The sequence below is a fragment of the Ambystoma mexicanum genome, chromosome 9 (genome assembly GCF_040938575.1).
Source record: "Ambystoma mexicanum isolate Mex_15411 chromosome 9, UKY_AmexF1_1, whole genome shotgun sequence".
Taxonomy (NCBI): domain Eukaryota; kingdom Metazoa; phylum Chordata; class Amphibia; order Caudata; family Ambystomatidae; genus Ambystoma; species Ambystoma mexicanum.
Genome location: NC_090931.1, coordinates 611,840,055 through 611,857,689, shown reverse-complemented (window position 1 = coordinate 611,857,689; position 17,635 = coordinate 611,840,055). Strand labels below are relative to the sequence as shown.

Below are 17,635 nucleotides of genomic sequence, written 5' to 3'. Positions count from 1 at the left end.
GGAAGGAGAAGGGGTGGGAGGGCGGGGACCGTTGGAAGGAGAAGGGGTGGGAGGGCGGGGACCGTTGGAAGGAGAAGGGGTGGGAGGGCGGGGGGCGTTGGAAGGAGAAGGGGTGGGAGGGCGGGGGCGTTGGAAGGAGAAGGGGTGGGAGGGCGGGGGCGTTGGAAGGAGAAGGGGTGGGAGGGCGGGGACCGTTGGAAGGAGAAGGGGTGGGAGGGCGGGGACCGTTGGAAGGAGAAGGGGTGGGAGGGCGGGGGGCGTTGGAAGGAGAAGGGGTGGGAGGGCGGGGGCGTTGGAAGGAGAAGGGGTGGGAGGGCGGGGGCGTTGGAAGGAGAAGGGGTGGGAGGGCGGGGGGCGTTGGAAGGAGAAGGGGTGGGAGGGCGGGGGCGTTGGAAGGAGAAGGGGTGGGAGGGCGGGGGCCGTTGGAAGGAGAAGGGGTGGGAGGGCGGGGGCCGTTGGAAGGAGAAGGGGTGGGAGGGCGGGGGCCGTTGGAAGGAGAAGGGGTGGGAGGGCGGGGACCGTTGGAAGGAGAAGGGGTGGGAGGGCGGGGACCGTTGGAAGGAGAAGGGGTGGGAGGGCGGGGACCGTTGGAAGGAGAAGGGGTGGGAGGGCGGGGACCGTTGGAAGGAGAAGGGGTGGGAGGGCGGGGGGCGTTGGAAGGAGAAGGGGTGGGAGGGCGGGGGCGTTGGAAGGAGAAGGGGTGGGAGGGCGGGGGCGTTGGGAGGAGAAGGGGTGGGAGGGCGGGGGCGTTGGGAGGAGAAGGGGTGGGAGGGCGGGGGCGTTGGGAGGAAAAGGGGTGGGAGGGCACGGGCGTTGGAAGGAGAAGGGGTGGGAGGGCGGGGGCGTTGGGAGGAGAAGGGGTGGGAGGGCGGGGGCGTTGGGAGGAGAAGGGGTGGGAGGGCGGGGGCGTTGGGAGGAGAAGGGGTGGGAGGGCGGGGGCGTTGGGAGGAGAAGGGGTGGTAGGGCGGGGGCGTTGGGAGGAGAAGGGGTGGGAGGGCGGGGGCGTTGGGAGGAGAAGGGGTGGGAGGGCGGGGGCGTTGGAAGGAAAAGGGGTGGGAGGGCGGGGGCGTTGGAAGGAAAAGGGGTGGGAGGGCGGGGCGTTGGACGGAAAAGGGGTGGGAGGGCGGGGCGTTGGACGGAGAAGGGGTGGGAGGGCGGGGCGTTGGACGGAGAAGGGGTGGGAGGGCGGGGCGTTGGACGGAGAAGGGGTGGGAGGGCGGGGCGTTGGACGGAGAAGGGGTGGGAGGGCGGGGCGTTGGACGGAGAAGGGGTGGGAGGGCGGGGCGTTGGACGGAGAAGGGGTGGGAGGGCGGGGCGTTGGACGGAGAAGGGGTGGGAGGGCGGGGCGTTGGACGGAGAAGGGGTGGGAGGGCGGGGCGTTGGACGGAGAAGGGGTGGGAGGGCGGGGCGTTGGACGGAGAAGGGGTGGGAGGGCGGGGCGTTGGACGGAGAAGGGGTGGGAGGGCGGGGCGTTGGACGGAGAAGGGGTGGGAGGGCGGGGCGTTGGACGGAGAAGGGGTGGGAGGGCGGGGCGTTGGACGGAGAAGGGGTGGGAGGGCGGGGCGTTGGACTGAGAAGAGGTGGGAGGGAGGGGCGTTGGACGGAGAAGGGGTGGGAGGGCGGGGCGTTGGACGGAGAAGGGGTGGGAGGGCGGGGCGTTGGACGGAGAAGGGGTGGGAGGGCGGGGCGTTGGACGGAGAAGGGGTGGGAGGGCGGAGCGTTGGAAGGAGAAGGGGTGGGAGGGCGGGGCGTTGGAAGGAGAAGGGGTGGGAGGGCGGGGCGTTGGAAGGAGAAGGGGTGGGAGGGCGGGGCGTTGGAAGGAGAAGGGGTGGGAGGGCGGGGCGTTGGAAGGAGAAGGGGTGGGAGGGCGGGGCGTTGGAAGGAGAAGGGGTGGGAGGGCGGGGCGTTGGAAGGAGAAGGGGTGGGAGGGCGGGGCGTTGGAAGGAGAAGGGGTGGGAGGGCGGGGCGTTGGAAGGAGAAGGGGTGGGAGGGCGGGGCGTTGGAAGGAGAAGGGGTGGGAGGGCGGGGCGTTGGAAGGAGAAGGGGTGGGAGGGCGGGGCGTTGGAAGGAGAAGGGGTGGGAGGGCGGGGCGTTGGAAGGAGAAGGGGTGGGAGGGCGGGGCGTTGGAAGGAGAAGGGGTGGGAGGGCGGGGCGTTGGAAGGAGAAGGGGTGGGAGGGCGGGGCGTTGGAAGGAGAAGGGGTGGGAGGGCGGGGCGTTGGAAGGAGAAGGGGTGGGAGGGCGGGGCGTTGGAAGGAGAAGGGGTGGGAGGGCGGGGCGTTGGAAGGAGAAGGGGTGGGAGGGCGGGGCGTTGGAAGGAGAAGGGGTGGGAGGGCGGGGCGTTGGAAGGAGAAGGGGTGGGAGGGCGGGGCGTTGGAAGGAGAAGGGGTGGGAGGGCGGGGCGTTGGAAGGAGAAGGGGTGGGAGGGCGGGGCGTTGGAAGGAGAAGGGGTGGGAGGGCGGGGCGTTGGAAGGAGAAGGGGTGGGAGGGCGGGACGTTGGAAGGAGAAGGGGTGGGAGGGCGGGACGTTGGAAGGAGAAGGGGTGGGAGGGCAGGGACGTTGGAAGGAGAAGGGGTGGGAGGGCAGGGACGTTGGAAGGAGAAGGGGTGGGAGGGCAGGGACGTTGGAAGGAGAAGGGGTGGGAGGGAGGAGGGGAGGGGAGGGAGGGCTGGGGGAAGAAAGGTGGGAGGAAGAGACGGGTGAAGAGAAAGGAGGAGCGGGATGAGTGGCCAAGAGAGAGGGGGATGGGAGTTGAGTGGCAGAGAAGGTGGAGGGGATAAGAGTGACCAAGAGAGGGCAGGTTGAGTGAAGAGGGGCTTGTAAATTGCTGAAAGGGGAGGGGGGACAGGGGAGAGTTCAATAATGGTCCTGGGGTAATAGAGTGACGGGGAAATTGAGTGAACGAGCGGGGGTGACCGCGAAAGGGGAGGTGGAAGCGTAACCAAGAAATGGGTGGGGAGAGTGACCAAGAGTGACTGACAGGTTGTGACCAAGGGGGGTGGGGAGTGACCAAGCGGCTCTAGATAACGCGTCATTTTAGTGTCATTTTTAGGGTAATATGGTGCTCCTTTGTGCTCCTCTATTGGTGGTGCTGTCAAACTGTTATGCAGAATTGCCATTTTGTAGAACAGGCCCTGACTAAAGGGAGTGTGACTAAGGAAGCGGATATAAACAGCCCCCATCCAATACTATGAAAAAAGCAAAATAAATCTGAGGAATGCAAGAGGAAATATGAAGGGTGAAGAATGAGTCCGAAAGAGGAATTCCATACCCAGAGGCGTATAGTGTGAACAAGAACAAAAGAGGGCATAATGCAGAGAAAAGCTTTAAATCCAAGCCTTAACAGAGATGTAGCCAGAGGGTGTCACCTGCTCACCCTGGCACGGTTGTTTCGTCCAGAGTTGGAGTTCCTCAGGGGTTCCTGGTCCGTGTCCTCGTCAGATGCTACGCTGTCATAATCATGCTGGTCATCCGTGTCACTTGGGTTCCGTAAAGAGTAGTCAATGTTATCTAAGAAGAATAAAACACAAAGAAGGTGAGGAGCAGCTTATTTAGAGGACATTCATAGTGAATAGCATGTATGCTGCCCTCAGTTTGCTTCAATGCACTTGTCCAGGAGAGAATGAAGAGAGATCACGAGTGAGGGATAGTTAACGAGACACAAAGTGAAATAAAGTTCTTCCTACCGTTTCTACCCTGTGCCTCTGGTGAACGTGCCCCTATTCTTAATCTCTTCCTACAGTATTGTACATTTGCAGAGCAAGCATCTGGCAATAGCAAATATAGGCATTAAGAGGTTGGGGAATGTTTCAAATCTTATTTCAAGGACTGGGTGTTGGATCTATGAGACTTTGTGAATGTGTGTACTGAACTCCAAGGGGCTTCTTTACAAAGTGCATCTAATGGGCCGGTTCTAATGAAAGCTAGAGTGCACCTCTTCTTTTTGAGTGATTTTTATGAGTGAAAGGACATGGTTTGTGTGCCAATGGGCATAAAAGGTGCATACAGCGTACGATTCATCTTGCAATAGTAGCTCTAGTGACTGCGTGCCTGTCCCTTCCTGTTACAAAAGAAATAAAGAAAGAACGGACTAGTTTTGTGCAGTGATTTTGTTTCATCTAAACAGAACATTACTGTTCTGCGCATGTCAAATGTGTGAAGCGCTCCATCAGCTCTTGCTTTCGGGTCCTGAAAGAAAACTGTTAATTCCATATACTCATACGTCCTGTCCCATTTACTCCATCCTTGTGGGCATCCCCCATCATGGGCACGGTACCGGATCCTTTGGCAGCGAAAAAATAAGCTTCCCCTTTAAATTTAGTATAGCGTGCAGGGGTGCCGCCTTGGGTGTAGGAACACCCCACCCTCTGGTGCCTCACCCCAGTCCCTGTTTCCACATGGACGGTGTCGAACCTGGCAGCCATCGCAGAGACCTTTTTTAGTTTTTCTGCTTGCTTCCTGTTTTTTTTCTTCAATTATTACGAGATGTGCCTCGTGAAACCGCTCATCTGGCCTCGGACCCCCATAAACTCTGTTTTGAGTTTTTGGGGCCTGTCCACCGCTAGGACACGCGTACGGTCTGCAGCGGTCTCAGTCACAGGTCATTGAAGAATAGTTTGTCGTGGTGGAGAGAGATCTTCCAAACTTCTTCCCATCCCCACCTTAAGGATTTGGTCTCTGGGACCTCTTGCCAAGACAAGGTAGGACCTCTGTTCAGCACTGCTCCACAGCGCAGAGACTCCTTCCCTGTGGTTCCACGGATCGAGGTTCATCGCATTCAGGTTCTGGCAGGCCAGAGGCCCCAAAGGCTACCAGTTCCCATGTTGAGGGGGCCATGGACCCTAAATGGCTGTCCTCGAGAAGGACGATCAGGTTCGTCCGCTTCTTCTACCCCAGGGGCTAAGGGATTGTTAAGTGTCGCCTCCAAGAGCGGTTCCTCGGCTAGATCCAGCACAGCCACCGGTGTAGGTGCTGCGGGCTCCCAGCCTACCAGAGCTCACTCCGAGGCCGTCATCCAGGGCATTTCGACTACCGGCCATCCGGCTGAGGGCTTAGCGCCTACCAGAGGGATCCCCTGAGGTCGACACCTTTTCTTCAGGTACAAGACCCAAGCTGTATCCTCATGTCTGAGGCCTCTCCTAGCTCAGGGCCGCCGCGCCCACCGGCCCAGGGCGTGAAGCAAGGCTTCAAATTGGCAGAGTGGTACGTGGCAGATCCTGCCAGGCTGGTGGCCATTTAGGATCCTGCTCCAGGCCTGCCCTTACACCCACCGAGTGGGCCTTGCAGGACGATTCCAGCCCCCTTCACTCGGAAAGCAGCAGTGGATCCTATGAGGTAGGGTTCTGGTCCCGTTAGGGGTACATCCACCCAACATACCAGGCGCCTCAGCGCTTCGACCAGGAGTGGAGGCCCAATGCCTCAGAAGGCAGGGACCCTAGGGACCTGGCAGCTGGTGTGGTCCGCTTCTTTAAACGTTTCTTCTTCATGCGTTGCCCTCGAATGAAGGGGCCTCTGAAGGACATTGTGAAGGTGGTCATGCCACAGGGGGCGCCGCCTCGGCCCCCTCCTCTGGGTATTCCTCCTATTCCTCCTGTACTCCCGGTGCTGGTCCCTCCTCTGATTCTGGCCCTTTCGGTCACACCTACTCCTCCACCTCTTCCTGTACCACCAACACCTCCCCCTCAACAGCCGTTGAACTGGTCTGCGGCTCCAGACAGGGGGGGGGGGGGGGCCTCCAGCACCTGTGTTCCAGGGCCCCGATTCCCCTGGGTTAAATGTCTTTATATCGAAAACTTTATAGTTGAAGAAAGATAGAGTATTTTATAACAAAAACCTTTTTACCAAATGCATTTTTTTACCCCCATTACTCCCTTAAAAACCCACCCCAAACATTTCCCACAATTTTGTAACCCTTTACCCCACCCCAAAATACATTCGGTATACAGGTTTTCGTTATAAAATACTCAATATGTCTTTCACTATAACATTTTTCGATCCAAACACTGCATACCATTCCTCTCGGCCTGTGAAAAAGGGGGTGGGGCGATGACGTTGAGGACGACCCCCAGGGTGAGCACTCAGCATTCGTTAAAGGCCTTTCATGACTGCCTCCAGGGCATGGCTGAGATCTTGGGGGGGTCCCTCATCCTGAGGAAGCCCCCCAGCAGTTGGGCGTACTCAGTTCTTGGGGGAAATGCACCAAGCCATAATGTGGGCGCACTTTCTACCGATTGTTTTATTTATATTTTTGGTCCTATGTTTTGCACTGTCCCCCCCCCCCCACTTCCCTGCTGCACTTTTCCTCCCCCCCCTCCCCTGCACTTGCGCAATCTCAATGTCACCTGGCCTAGTAAGATCATTGTCTTCGTCTTCCCTCTGTTCCCCCTTCCTTGCCTTGTCGCGCCTTGAAACACTTGTGGATAGGCATATTATAAATGCCATATCATATCCTATCACGACAAGTTCTGGCATCCCACTCCAGAAGGATCTGCTGCAGGTGGCGTGGAAGGTCTGGGAAAAGCCCAGGGCCAACGCTCAGATGATCAGGAAGTTGGACAGCAGGTTCTCCGAAATTCCACCCACAGCCCCATTCCTTAGTGATGGATGCAGCCTTGTTCTATTCGAAACCATAGTCTTCGTCGGCTTCCTCCCTGGGAGCCACCTACAGTTGTCTCTCCAAGGAGGACAAAGTCCTTGAGTCCTTGGGAAAGTGATGTTACTCCATCTCAGGACTGCATCTGCGGCAGGCTAACGCGGACTCCCTCTCAGCCGCGGCTAATCAAAAGTTGTGGCGGGAGCTCTGGGAATTTCTTCGGACAAACCAGCATCATTCAAGGCCGGTCTGGCAGATGCCCGGGTCATTGCGCAGGACCTCATGGAGTCTTCGGTCTCCAACATATACACAGCCAGCAGAGGGCTGTGTCTTCGGGTCGAGATGAGGACAGCCTGGATGCATGCCACCAAGTTATCTGACGTGTAGGAGTGGATTCTAGATCTGTATCTTTCATTCGTCCACCGATTACAAACGGACGAAGCAGAAAACCTCCACTGAAACTGCCAAGTCCTTGGCCATACTGACAAAGCAGGGTCAGAAATCCTTCCCTCAATCCCAGGGTAGGACCAAGTTCAAACCCCAAACCGTCACTGACTTTATGGGTTTCTGAGAATGCGGTACACAGAGGCCTGACGGGTCACCCAGTGACACCAGAAGGCGGCAGCAGCAGAGGACATCACACTGATTTTTCTGCTCCCCCTCTGCCCCCACCTCTGAGGCCAAGAAGCATTGATGTCAAGCTCAGGGAACACAGCTCACCTCTGCAGGACACCTGGAAGTGTTTTTTCAGCAACCGGTGGATCCTAGCCGAAGTCTCCACAGGCTTCAGTCTTCCTCTTTCTCTACCATTCTCTCCTCTTCGTCAGATCAGAGTCTGGCACTTTAACAGGCGGTCCTTTCACTCTTGGAGATGCAGGCGATACAACTGTTTCCTCTTGTAGACAGGGGCTTCGGTTACTGTTCCAGGATTATTGCGGAGCCCAATAACAACCGGGCTGGCCTGAGGGTAGTCCTGGACCTGCCATTTCTAAATCTTTCTTTACCGCTCAAACGTTTCAGGATGATTACTCCTGCACACAGAGTATGTGTGCAGGGGACTGGATGTGTTCCCTGGACCTCAAGGTGCATACCTGCATGTACCCAAAGATCAACAGCATCAGAAGTTTCTGCAGTTCACGATTATATCATACCACTTTCAGTACAAGGTGCTGCCCTTTGGCCTGAACTCGGTCTCTCATGTATTCACAAAGTTGATGAACGCAGTGGTGGGCCTCCTCCGCTTGGAGGGCCATCATCTATACCTGTATTTTGACGACGCCCTGGTGAGGGCGGCGTTACCTGAAGGGGTGGTGCACTCCTGCCAGAGGCTGGTGGATACCCTTTATCTGCTGTGGATTTCCCTCAACCAGCGGAAACCTAAGCTCTGTCCGTCTCAGGAACTAGTCTTCCTAGGGATGCATTGGAACACTACCGTTCAACAAGTGTTCACCATGCCCCAGAGGCTTTTGTCTCTGCAAGGCGGTGGGACTCTTTGGCCAACTCAACCACCTCAACATGCTGGTTCCAGCACATTCTGGGCCCGATTGCCTCCTGGGTGCTCACTGTACAGCACACTCGCCTCAAGATGAGGTGCCTCCAACTTCACCTGGCGGCCAATTGGGCTCAGGAGGTGGAGTCTCAGACAGGATCCCTATACCGCCGTTTCTTCTGCCCCGACCTCCACTGCTGGCAATGTTTCAGTGGGAGCCCCTTTCACCCGACTGGAGCTTACCCTGGTGATAAAGACGGACTCCTCCCTGTCGGGCTGGAGGGCTACGTGATCCATGGAGCATGGTCCAGGTCAGAAGCCCTCTTACATATCAATCTACTCAAGCTCAGGAGAGTGGGCCTGCCCTTCAAGACTTTTTTGCTCTTGATCAGGGACAACTCAGTTCTGGTTAGGACGGACAACTCTTTTACAATGTTTTACCTGAACAAGCAGGGTGGCACCCGTTCCTACCCCCCCCCCCCCCCACCTCCTATTCATGGAGGCAGTTTCGATCTGGGAATGGGCCCTGGATTTCAGCAGTCCCCCTCCCAGGGGACTGCAATGCAGAAGCAGATCAGCTGAGCTGCTTGGATTTCAACACCTACGAGTGGGAGTTGCACGACAGCTGCTTGTTGCCCCTGTTCCAGCTGTGGGGTTTCGCTGACCTGGATTTGTCCAGGTTCCCTCGGAATGCCAAGTGCCCCCAGTTTGCATTATGGGGAGATGCCTTCCAGATCTGTTGGCATGGCCGCAGATGTTATGCATTCCTGCCCACCCCTTTGCTCCAACGAACCCTCTGTGGGTTGCAGGCTCATCCTGGTTGCCGCCCACTGGCCTTCCAGACCCTGGTTTTCGGATCTGCTGCAGTTGTGTTCCCAGGGTTCCGTCCATCTTCCGATACTCAGCAGTGACTTCCTGACACAGTAGGGCGGGGCAGTGGAGCACCTGGACCCAGCCAAGCTGGCCCCGACGGCCTGGTTCCTGACCAGCTGAGCCTCTGGCATGCTCAGTTTTCAGATGACAACTGAGACATTATTCAGCAGGCCAGGAGGCCCTCGACTCGGCCCCAGTATAAGAGAAAATGGACTATGTTCTGCCATTGGGCTTGCAACAAGTGTCTCAATCCCATCCCCTGTCCAGTGGACAATGTACTGGCCTTTTCAGCACACCTGGCTCGTTCTGGAGTGCAGGTGGATACTTGCTGCACTTATTTGGCGACCATCAGGGCTTACAAGAATTCCTCTGAGCATGTGTTTTCGGCAGCCAACCCAGTGTTTAAGGCCCACCTTAACGGGTTGTCTAGGCTTTTTTTATCTCCAGTGCATAGACCGCATCCGGTCTGGGACCTCAATGTTGTTCTGACAGCTTTGCAAACCAATCCTTTCCAGGCGATGGCTTCTGTGGACATTCGTTGGTGATCTTGAAAACTGTCTTGTTGGTGGCCCTCACTTATGCACGCAGGGTTAGTGAGCTGCAGGCATTGTCCTTGTGCAAGCCCTTCACCACGTTTCACAATAAGGTAATCTAGAAACATTCACTACTTCATTGCATACCGGCGGGAAGCCCCAAGGAGACTTCTTGAACATTTGTGCTGGAACTGTGCATCGGGCGAAAGGCCCAGAGTTTTGCTGATGAGGATATTGGAATCCTGCTTAGGGCAAGAAGCCCTCGTCTAAACCGAGACAGTCGAAGGCAAGTCAGAAACTAGCCACGAATATACCATTTGGGCAAAAGGCCCTTAATTGATTTTGGGTTCTGATTAGATTATTTTCCTTTGTAGTGTTAGGGCTACGGATCAGGCTAGTTTAGGTTTCTAGACAGCAGACTATTTTATACAACATCTTGGTGAGCACTCTTGACTTCTTTTTCTTAGCACAGGGGCCAGAGTTACAGGGCTAGTTCAGGGTTTTGGGGCTGAAATAAAACAATTGCGTTTATACCACAATGACTTGTCCCTCTCCCGATTCTGACTTAGCACAATATGCTGCAACAGCTGCTAGGTATACCTTGAGTGAGTTGTATACTAATCCTGAGTCTTGTAGGTAAAACTGGTAGGTTACAATGTGGTAGGTGTGCATTCAATGGGATTAACATTCTGTTTGCGCCAGAATACAAAATGTCTCCACTTATTCTAATAACAATGTCTTGCATTTGTTTTTTTGGTCCTCCTAAAGAATGTCTACATCTTGGAGGTAATTGTAAATGGCCATACTCTATACCTTCAGGAGCGATGCTGCCAAGTTCATTGTTCGCAGGCAGGGATGAGTTGATTTGCCTTGTTGTGTAAGCAGGTTGTGAACTGGGAGAAGTGGATCGTGGCTGACTTGGCATCTTTAGAAGGTGATGGTACCAAGCTCGTCTGGCCCACATTGTTGCAATTACTATTACTGTTGCACTCTCATCTGGAAGTTGATGCAACACTTTGCAGAGTAAAGGAGTTGCGACGGTGAGATGGGGGTGGAGGGAGCGTAAGCAAATATCCCTTACCAATTCATTGAAAGAGCATTCCCTGCGACCCTTCTTCCAGGTACCTGGATGCAAAGTGTTTACATTGCTTGTTTTATGCCATTGCAAATAGAACGACTGTAGGTAAACCCCACATCCTGAAAATGTATTTACGTTCAAGTGTGGATGCGTTTACTTCTCACAAAAACACACGAATGGGGACTCCAAGCAAAATATATCCGCGGCCGTGCCTGGAAAGAACACATATATATAGAGCAACTAAGAGGCCGGGATGTAGATATTGTTTAGGTGGAGAGCAAGACTACAAAGTGTCTAACGCAGCCTGTTACAAACATGACCACGTGAACACAACTTGGCTGGAGGTGAAAGAATTCAATTCACATCCATAGTACATTAGAAAAAATATATTTATGAATTCATTAAAATATACCATAAAAGTTAAAAAAATCTCATAATGTACCAAAAATTAGCAACAATAAACAATTCAGAAAAAATACTTAAACAAAAAACTGCTATTAGTTTGGCTGAATACAATTCACCACTTACAGTGTGCAACAAAACCAGACTCACTCATATCACCAAATACTCCATCCTTAGTACACTCATACATACCTAAAATGCATACTAAAATACAATGGTGATCAAAAACACAGAAATGTGCACAACCCACAAATTAATTGCATTAGCACCATTCACAAGATCTAGTCAGTAGTAAACAATCCTACTAGACATGAAGTTTCTCAAGAGTTAGAAAGGTTAATAGGTCCAATTCATTGACAATCAAAACATGAATCAAAGAGCGAATCAAAAAACCGACATGTTTCTTTTCATCTTCATTATTAAGTCAATTTTATGTAAATTCATCAGGGAAAACGAAGGCCTGAATCTTCGGGATAGAATGGTACAGGATTGGTTCAAAACACTGTATGGCTGTCTTGGCCTGCCACTCTCCTCTGTGCAGGCTCCCAAAACACCGGAAGGTCTAGTTAGTCACCAGGTCCTGGGTCAAACACAAATAAGACTGTTGTCCGTGCAACTTCCTCGTCTGGAAGGCATATGCGAAACCCTTGTATAAAATTAGACGATACTTTGTGTTTTCGTACAAGTTACAAAGGATCGCTAGTCCAATGGCATTGGTTGCAGTTGTACCTCAAAATCGGCATTTAGAAGTGCCGAAAAAGGGCGCCAGACTGGTAACATCTGTGAAACCGACAGCGTCCTCTGGGAAATAGTAAAAGGACTGCGTTTACTTCCCATTCATGGTTTTGCTGGAGAACCCTGTTTCGGCTGTCTGCCCGTTTATAAATTCCCTTCTTGATGCACCAATGCCATATTTACTCTGCTAGAGTGGACAATGTTTGTGAATATGTTCCCCCTAGTTTGTGTATGTATGCTTTCAAAAGATAGAAATGCCATCGTCATTGCTAAGAGCTTTAGGATGTTTATGTGATGCACAGTCCGACTCTGACCACATACCCAGTTCAGTGAGTTCTTGATAATGCCCCCACCCCCCCAACCTGACATTGAGGCATCTGTTGTAATTGCTGCCTGGATTGTTGGGAGTTTGAAGGGCCTGCTTTTTAAGAGGTATTCTTTTGTCCTCCACTACAGAGCATTTACTAACTCTTGATACCACCACAAACTAGATTGCACAATGGGCCGATACTGGGACCATTGTTCTGATAGCCCTTATTGGATTTTAATCATGTTTAGCCATGTGTGTAGTACTATGTAGATGCATGATGCCATCACAACCAGCACTTTCATGACCTTTCCCTGGACACCTATTTGAAAGCAGGGGATCAGGTGAAGGAAGACTTGAACATAAGATCGATCCCAGAATTGGTTCTTCTGGGATGGTACAAAGCTTGACTTGGTCAGGTTTATGGCGAAGCTTAGTTCGAAAACTACATTCACATTTTGTGTGTGGACCAGATATTGTCGCTGCAGTGCACCTTGCCCCCGCCCGCTATGAGCCAGTTGTCCAGATAAGGGTAGACTGGGCTGGCACGTTTTCCCTGCGTAGTTGAGCCGCTACTACTGCAAGCACTGTTATAAATACACAAGGTGCAGATGCTATTCCAAAATGTAGAACCTTGTAGTGGTCCTTTCCTACCTTGAATCTTAGGTATTTTCTGTGAGTGGGGAACATTGAAATATGAAAGTATGCATCTTTCATGTCTTGTGTAGTCATTAATATACCTTTTAAGTGGGATGAGTTCCTGTATTTTGGTCATCCTGAACTTTTACATACTGGTTTTCTGGCCTCAGGTCTAATACTGGCTTTTTTGTTTTGTCCTTATTGGGTACTAAGAAATAAAGGGAGTAAATGCTTCCATGGCTTCAGTTGACTTTCTCAATGGCACCTTTCTGTATAAGAGCCTAGATTTATTTTTGTAGATGCTCCTAAGTTCCTGTGGTAGTTTTCAGTTGTGTGGTGGCAGGTTTCTTGGAGTCCCCATTCATTTTATACAATAACATTTTGCAACTGTGTGTAGCACTCACTGGTCTGATGTAATCCCCCGCCATGTGTGGGCAAATGAAATTATGCGGCCCCTGGGGTCCCCCATGGGCGTTACATGTGAGGGGAGGTAAATGCTCAGGTCACTGTTTTGAGGTGGGTGACGTGCTTCTAGCGGTTTGTCCTCTACCCCTGGGTATTCCTCTACGCTGTTGCCTTAAGGGAGATGGGTAGATGCACTGTTATCGGTTACCTGTAAACCAGCTACTAGCCTGATGTTGCATGAATTGGGTGGCTGGTTGAGAGAATGTGTTGGACCACAATGAACAGCGGTTTACTGGAGCCCCTCTTAACTGGAAAGACCTGGCTGAACATTTGCCTGAGTGTTTTAGAGTGTCCTGGTCCTTTTTGGCTCTTTCTAGTGTTTCATCTACCTCTGAGCCAAAAAGACATGCCTCCTCTATAGGCTTGCCTAGCAAGGTAGCCTGGGTCTCTGCTTTAAACCATGATCCTCGATGCCAAGCGTGACTTCAATACTACGGCTCGTGGAATCTGGCATCCTGCTGTGCCTGAGAGTCGAGAGTGCTCTTGATGATAGCATTAGCCATCTTTGACCCCCTCTGTTATAGTATTGCAGAATGTTGATTGCACACCCGCTGGGACATGTTTAAGTAAATCCTCCATGTCGACACACTGTGCTGCATTGTTCCTAGACATTAAAGCAGTTGCTTTTACAATTCTAACATTATAGGCAGTAGTCAACGCTGCCCTTTTATCAAAATTGTACATCCACCTGCTCTCTGCCTGGGAGATATTCTGTATTAGTCATGGGCATGTTTCCCTCTTCCTGGATGTCGCAACCACTAGGGAGTATGGGGCAAACTGCTTTCTGATGTATACAGAGTCAGAATTGGAGAGTTTATGCTTCTTCTCCACCTTAGGATTTATGGTTTTGTGGAGATGGGTTAAGCTAAAGATGGAGTTATCCTCGTAATTGCTGACAATGGCGGGATACCATGAGATCTTTTCTCCCTTAATATGTCCTCTATGAAGTCCTTAGCCTCATCTGGTTCTTCTGTAAAGATTCCAAATCGCTCAGTTGCCCGTTGTATGAGGTCTGAACACTGAACATTATCCTCTGTTGGGGAAGAGGAAACTGAGGGTCAACCTCATCTGGAGATTGCATAATATAGTCCTCTGGGTCGATGTCTTGGTACTCCTGATGCAATTCAGTGTCGACAGTGTCCCCAAAAGCATCCTGACTGAGGAAAGTGTCTGATTGAGTGTATCGGGGTATGCATAGCTCCTCATTTCCCAGTGGTAGCCCCTGATGAATGGTAAATGCTGTACAACCAGGAGCTGCTTTTAGCTCCTGCTTATCCAATCTTAATTTCAAATCACTTTGTATGATGCCCTGTGCTTCTGACGGTACTCCAGAAAAGTCTTCCCTTTACATTGATGGCCCGCCCGGCAGCGGTCTTCGTTGTTGTCCCTTGGGAGATGGTTGTTACTCACAGCCTGTGTCCGATTCTACAGGGAAATGTTTAAGTACACGTTAGGCAGAATTAAAATGGTGTATTCCTAGCCTTCCTTTGTACAGGTATTCTCGATATGAGCCACAGGGAATCTAAGCCAGCCTAACTAAGACGGTGAACCGTGTGCAATGACATAGAATATTCTCTCTGCAACAAGCTTTGCTGTCAACCGATGGGGGGGAAAAAAAAACAAGCTGAGGACTTCAATGCATGAGGGAGCCTGGGTACTGTACACGTAGGATAGGGATAGCGTGAAAGGAACACCCTTGTTGATGCCCCCCTTTTCTTTTTTTTTAACTTAACTTCGAAAAAGACAAAATGTTTTACTCTGAGCCAACCACTAGATGGTGGACTATGCAAAGCATTGAAATCGGCTTGCATTCACAAGCTCTACAAACGTTTTACCCCTTCCCTGAAAGCTTTGACCACTGATACCTTCCACCAAGTCACTATGATGGAAGGTGGTGTATGTCCCTAGGGTTGCTAAATGTATCTTGAGTGAATTGTACACTAACCCAGAGTCAAAAAGGAACAGCGGGTAGGTGAGAATGTCTGGTGTTTAATTGGTAGTTTTCTTGTTGCATCATAAAACAAACATTTTTCATTTATTGGAATAGCAATGTCTTGTGTCCGTTTCCTGACCTCACATAGTATATCCATGCATTGTTGAGGCATTTTTAAGTGGTCAAATTATGAGCTCTGGAGCCAGGCGGCCAAGTTCATGGTTTGTGGCGCATCACCTATTGATTTTGTTGGGTCAGCAGGTTGTGTACTGGATGCAATTTGATTGTTGATTGAGGAGACAACTGTAGGAGGTGAGGATACCACAATTTCCGTGCCCACAGTAGAGCTATGAGAATTATTCTGTGCAAGAGGGGTAGGGGAGGAAGGGGAGCATAAAGAAATATCCCTGACCAATTCATCAAGAGTGCATTGCCGAGGGACCCAGTTTGTGAGTATATTGATGCAAATGGTGAGCATTTTGAGTTTATACTTAATGCATATCAGTGTAGGTATAGATGACATGTTGTGAAGATTTGAATATATTTGTGTTAAGTTCCCACTCGTGTTCCGGAACTAGCAACCGGCTTAGGCTGTCTGAGAATTGCATACTCTCGGCATGTGTTCACCTTTATTGTGCATGCACCATCACCATATCTGTTGAGCGAGTTGCGACAATGTCAATGAGGGGGGGTTTTCCCTGTTTATGTACAAAATATTATAGGTTACTCACCATATACTCTTTGTCCTTCGTCTCCTTCCCTCCATACTGGATGGGCGTCCCTCCCTAGGGACGGGAGACAGAACCTTTTTCACCAGAAAAAACCTTAGTCCCCTTTAAATTCAGAGGGGTGCGGCCCTGGAAGCATGCGCTACCCTGACTGAGCTCACCAGCGCCACACCTCAGTCCCCATCCCCATCCTATAGACTATAGGATTGAAGCTCTTTGAATTACACCAGATGACAAAGTGTTTCCATTTATTGGAGTAGAAAAGTCTGATGTTAGGCTTTCTTGCTTCTTTAAGTATGTCAATGCACCTCTGAGAAGTTGGAGGTGCCCGAAATCTAGGACTTCAGGAGCCAGGCCGCCAAGTTGAGAATTTGCGGGCATGGATGGAGCGTTTTTCCCTTGTTCTGCAATAGCATGTTGTATGGGCAAGGGAGTTTCATCGGAGGGGAGATTGACATCTCAATCAGATGGGAGAACCAGGGTTGGCAGGCCCACATTGGGGCCTCCAATATCATTGTGACTGGTTCCTGGTGCATTTTGTGCACTCTCTTGTTGAGTAGGGAGGAAGCATAAACAAATGTCCCTAACCATGTTATCCAGAGACCGTTCCCCTTGGAGCAGTTCTGATGGTATCTGGAGGCGTAAACGGGGCCTTGTGAGTTCTCCAGAGTTGCAAACAAGTCAATTTCTGGGAAGCCCCATTCTGCGAAAAAACAATGTAGATGATGTTTTCGTGTAATTGCTATTCGTACTCTGTGGGTAGCGGGAAGTCTCTGCTGAGTAAGTCCGCCAGAAGATTGAGTCCCCCGGGAACATGTTGACAGGAGGAACATGTTGTGTTTGAGAGACCACTTCTGTATGTTCTGGGACAGTGTGTGCCCCCCTGTTTGTTCAGGTAATACATGGCTGTGGTACAGTCTGAGATTTGGAAAAGGATAGCACAAAAGCAGGGCATCACATGCAGATACTCCCCACTCCTGCCGGCGAAGTTTATTCCGGGATTGCCGATAACCACTGAAACAGTGTACCACCACCTAATGAGCAAACTCCAAATTACCACAATAGATGATTGGTTTGTCGATGACAGCTTTATGACACTCCAACAGGTTAAAGACCACTCTGCAGTCACAGCGCTGGATATCTTCGTATACTTCAGACTTCGTCAAGCCTTCAGAGAACAGTTTTCTATGTTTCCAGCACGTCCACCCACGTGGTGGTTATTGCATGAAGTCATTCAAGCAAGCGGCGAAGGTAAACTAGTCTCATCTATCTACTGTCAGGGCTGGCTGGATTAGTAATCAGAAAGAGTATGTGCATAGAATTGGCTGAGGAGTAGTCAGAAAGAGTTTGAACATAGAATTGACATTGTGCTTGCCCGAGTCAAGATGGAGAGAAAGAAACTTAGTCTGATTGGTTGGGGGAACAATGGTATGTTTGGTTTGCCTGATTGGTGGATAGGACAATGGGTTTGATTCTTGTGTGGTGAGCAAGATTCTAAACTGCCTTTCATCCATAGAAATTCAGTGTCTGGTTGTACATTAGTTAAGCTCCTTAAATAAGGCCTTGTCAGAGTTCAGAAGATTTACAAAAGTAGTAAGAAAATCGTTGGCTGAGCCAGAGTGAACAAGAAGACATCAGGTGGGATCGTTCTTTTTAAAGGCTTTAAGATTTTCACAGTGAACTTTCATTTTTTCATAAGAAAACTTAAGTTAACAAGTTTTAAAGTTTACAGAGAAAAAAGACATTTTACAGTTAAGTTACTGTAAGGAAACAAGTTTGAAGACTGCGCGCTCAAGCTTAAAGTTTGTTAACTACGTGTAATGTATTTCAAGACTGTTTAACGCGTCGCGCGCAAGTTCGCG

The 17,635-nt window shown here is 51.2% G+C and overlaps 1 protein-coding gene across 11 annotated transcripts in view; it reads right to left on the bottom strand.

Annotated features, from left to right (window-relative positions):
• The window catches only part of GIT1 (GIT ArfGAP 1), a 583,248-nt gene that overhangs the window by 113,879 nt on the left and 451,734 nt on the right, over positions 1 to 17,635 (bottom strand). For all 11 annotated transcript variants that reach the window (XM_069615265.1, XM_069615266.1, XM_069615270.1 and 8 more), the window contains one exon: positions 3,376 to 3,509. In XM_069615265.1, coding sequence (XP_069471366.1) covers positions 3,376 to 3,509 — 134 coding nt within the window. The remainder of the gene's footprint in view (positions 1 to 3,375; positions 3,510 to 17,635) is intronic.